The sequence below is a fragment of the Vulpes lagopus genome, chromosome 10, assembly GCF_018345385.1.
Source record: "Vulpes lagopus strain Blue_001 chromosome 10, ASM1834538v1, whole genome shotgun sequence".
NCBI lineage: Eukaryota > Metazoa > Chordata > Mammalia > Carnivora > Canidae > Vulpes > Vulpes lagopus.
In genome coordinates, this window is record NC_054833.1 from 65892677 (window position 1) to 65896597 (window position 3921).

A 3921-nucleotide genomic window follows, 5' to 3' on the forward strand; every position below is an offset into this window, starting at 1 on the left:
GCCCAACTCACTTGGGAGGAGTAATCCTCCTTTTCCCTGCCAGGGCATTCTTTGAGAGCTTACTGTGTGCTGAGCCAGTCACAGCACTCCACAAGGAGTGACTCATTTTGTCCTCAGAAAATCCCGTGAGTTGGGTTCTGTTATCCCTTCATACAGGAGGATTGAAGGTCACGTGACTTCCCAAGGTCACAGAGGAGGTAATGAAGCAAGGGTTCAAATCTACACGGTTTGGCTCCGAGTCCATGCTCTTACCTACTCAGTATGCTGTGTCTCCATTAGCACGGTGATGATGGTAGCAACCATCAGGCTGGCCTTTACTGAGCGCCCACTGTGTGCCAGGCACTGGATGCGGGTTAATGGTTGAACCTCACCGGATCCAGGTTTCTCTCCAAATGCGGGTTTGCGTCTGAGCCCTGGCACTTGCTGGCTCTTGGCTCTTAGCACTGGGCCACTGGGCAGGAGTGCATGCTGTTGGCCCCCCACCCCCGGGGCTTGGTGACTGTCTATTGACAGCCCTCTCATGGCTCATGGGACAGAGGTGGGGTCTCTCTAGCATGTCTTTGCCACACCCTTTCACCCAATGTAAGTTTGTTAGGGCCACCATGACAAAATACCACTTAAACAACAGAAATGTATTTTCTCCTAGTTGTGAAGGTTGGAAGTCCAGGATCAAGGTGTTGGCAGGACTGGTTTCTTAAAGGCCTCTCCTTGGCTTGAAGATGGCCGTCTCCTCCAGGGTCCTCACATGGCCTTCCCTCTGTGCGTGTGTGTGTCCTATGGGCTTTTCATGAGGACACCAGTCATATTGGATTAGGGCCCACCCAGAAGATGAATGAATTGCACTGGAAAAGACTTGGACTCCTCATTCATTAAGTTTTCTCACTGGAGGCATCATATAAATATTTCCCTTTGCTATGTGAAATACAAGAGAGAGAACTTCTAGGACAATTGCCTAGAACAATTGCCGGGCACCTGGTAGGGGCTCAGTCAACATTTGTGGAGCAATGAATGAGTAGAATGGCCCTGGCCTCTAGGGAGAGCCTGGGACCATGATGAATCCTGGCTCAGGGGTCAGCCAGCACTCAGCTCTGGTCAATTGTTGTCAGATTGCTTGGAATTTAGGGTTTTATATAAATCTCAGTTGTGCCATGAAAGCAGCTAATTCACAGAAATTGGAGCCGTGGTGCATTTTAGTTTGCGACCAATGGCTTTCTGCTAAGGGGGGGCCCCCTGAGAGCCAACAGAACAAACAGGCCTCCCCCAGCTCAGCCTGGGGGTGCGCCCTTCCCGTGGAGACAGGAAGCTGAAGTTGAGGGCCTGGTGTCCCCTGCCTGTCCCAGGGAACTCAGGGTCCTGCCGCCTGTGGTTGCCTCTGCAGGAAGGCGACTCGCTGGGCGCCATGGAGAAGCTGTGCCGGCAGCTGACATACCACCTCAGCCCCCACTCCCAGTGGAGGCGGCACCGGGGGCTGGTGAAGAGGAAGCCGCAGGCCTGGTGAGTCTCTGTCACCTGAGCTGGATCTACCCTGCCTCCCCTTCCCCCCCCTTCCCCCCTTTCCCCTCCGTCCCCCCTCCTCTGGCCTGGTGTCCAAGGGCAGCCCAAAGGGGATCCATGGCTGGCTGGGCATGCGGCACACAGCACTCCCTCCCAGCGCTGAGGGAGGGGCTGGAACCAGAGCGGTTGTCTTGGAAGGTGCCTGAAGGAGGTGAGCTTGAAGGAGAACTCAGGGTTGGTTGGGGGAGAGAGCAGCCAGGGGAGCATTCCCCTGAAGGGAGCTGCTCGTGGGGCCCTGGTCTGGATTGGGAGCTGGGGACTATGGGCCCGTTCAGGAGGGATGGGAAGACATGATTGGGCACTGCCACTGAATCCGCCACTTCTCCTGAATGTCTCCTACGGGGACTCAGACCCCAGCCATGCCCCTGGGCCACGTGGCAGTGAGAACCCTCAAAGGTTTTATGCCCCCCTGAAGATTGGGGGGGCACATGGGACACAGAACCAGCGGGCATAGCACCTTTGGAAGCAAGTGAAAGGGAGCCTGGAAGTCAGGCTTTCTGGAGGGAGTACCCCTGCCTTTCTTGCAAAGGACCATGGGGCAGAGTGGCTTGTGTCCTTCCCACAGGCTGGGCAGGGGCAGGGCTGCCCTCCCTTGCTGACGAGAGCCCTGGTTCCTCTTTCCCTTCTCGACTCCTCCACCCAAAGGCAGGAGAGGAGCGTTCCCAGGTGGAGGAAGAGAGTGAGGATCTCATGAAGCTCAGAGATGGGCTCCAGCCGGGCTCAAGTCAGGGGTTGTACGTGGGGTCAGAGCAGGTGGAACCTGGAAGGCCCTGAGGAGTCCGTGATGACCTCAGTCTTTAGGATTGAACAGCTAGAAATGTGAGCTCGGCAGGAGTCCAGGAGCCTCCTCTTCTGCCTCCCCAACACACATGCATGCTTTGTCTATTCTTTCAAAAGCCTCTCTCCCAACGGGGTGGCCCCTTCCTGTCACACTTGAATGAAGTCTGAAGAGGGTCCTCTGCGGTGGACGCTTGGGCCCTCTCTGGTCGCTCACCTCCCATTTCCCCTCACTGCAACCATGCTGGCCTTTCTGTTGGCTCACAGACACCAAACTTTCTGTCTGAGCCTTTGCCCATGCCTGCCCTCTGCTGGAACTTTTATCAGACTCTTCTGTTAGCCCACTTTTTCTTCAAATGTCAGCTCAAATTAAGTCCTCACAGAAGCCTTCCCTGAGTACCCATGTCCAAGCTACTCTCACTTCAGAGTCTTATTTCTTGTCTCCCCCCTCGTAGAGTACAAACGGGGATCTTGTCCATCTTGTCCACTACTATGACCTCAGTGCCTAGGACAGTGCCTGGCATATAGTGGGAACAAGGTAGGGGACATTAATGTCACCGTTTGGCCATGATCACCCAGCTGCTAAATGGCCAGGTTGGATTCAAACCCCAGGCTCGGGTTGTTAACCACGTACTACGTGTAATGGATCTGGATTAACGGCATTGAAAACAGCCAGGACTTCAATCACACTGAACACATGCCAGGCAGTGTTTTGAGCACTTAGAGGTCATGCCCTGGGAGGAAAGACGAGGAAATTGTAAGGAGCCTTTCGGTTTCACATCTCAAGGATAGAGACTTAACATTTTTTTGCCAAAAGGAAGTCCAGGCTGTGAACCCCCTCCACCCTCCTCTCCTTCCCACCGCTGGGGCCCCAAGGTTTGCCTGGGTACCTGGAAATGGGGAGCCCTGGCCGCAGAGCAAGGAGCAGGAAGAAGAGGAAGGAATAGCAGATGGTAGAGAGTGGAATGGGGTGCAGAGCACTGAGCTCCCAGCAGGCAGCTGCTACCATCCTAGGTTCAGCGCCCCTGTGGGCTCCCCCCACCCCCGGCTCACCTGCTGACCTACGGGGCTCTCCCTAAGGACTGCCCATCTGGTGGGCAGGATTGTGTTGAAAGGCCTCAAGAGACTTTGTGCTGCTCTTGGGGAAACAGGAAGCTCAGTCTAAGTGGTTAATAATGACAACAGCAAATATTCATTCATCGCTCACATATGCAAGGCGCCGTCCTAAATGCTCTGCATCTGTTACCTCATTTCACCTAACAATTCTGTGGGACTCCAGTTAGCTCCGTTTTTCAGGTATATCACTGAGACAGAAGCTAAGGACTGATGAGAGCCCAGGCGAATAGAAGGAAGAGTTAAAATGCAAACCAGGCACTCTGGCTCCAGAAAGTACCCTTGGTCACAGCAGAAACATCTGGGCCTTTCTCTCGCGGTCCCTCAGGCTCTAGGCAGCTGGGCTTAGCCAGGCTGAGATGGGAGGTAGTGGCCAGGGAATCAAAAGTCCTCAGTTGCTGGCATCCCTGGAGTTGCAGAGCATGGGGGAGGCTGGCCCCACTTGCTTGAACTTGGCTTGTCCCTTCTCCCCTCCAG

General features: G+C 54.8%; 1 protein-coding gene across 1 annotated transcript in view; it reads left to right on the top strand.

Annotated features, from left to right (window-relative positions):
* The window catches only part of LRRC75A (leucine rich repeat containing 75A), a 43869-nt gene that overhangs the window by 38169 nt on the left and 1779 nt on the right, over nucleotides 1–3921 (top strand). The window contains exon 3 of the mRNA XM_041771438.1: nucleotides 1379–1494. Coding sequence (XP_041627372.1) covers nucleotides 1379–1494 — 116 coding nt within the window. The remainder of the gene's footprint in view (nucleotides 1–1378; nucleotides 1495–3921) is intronic.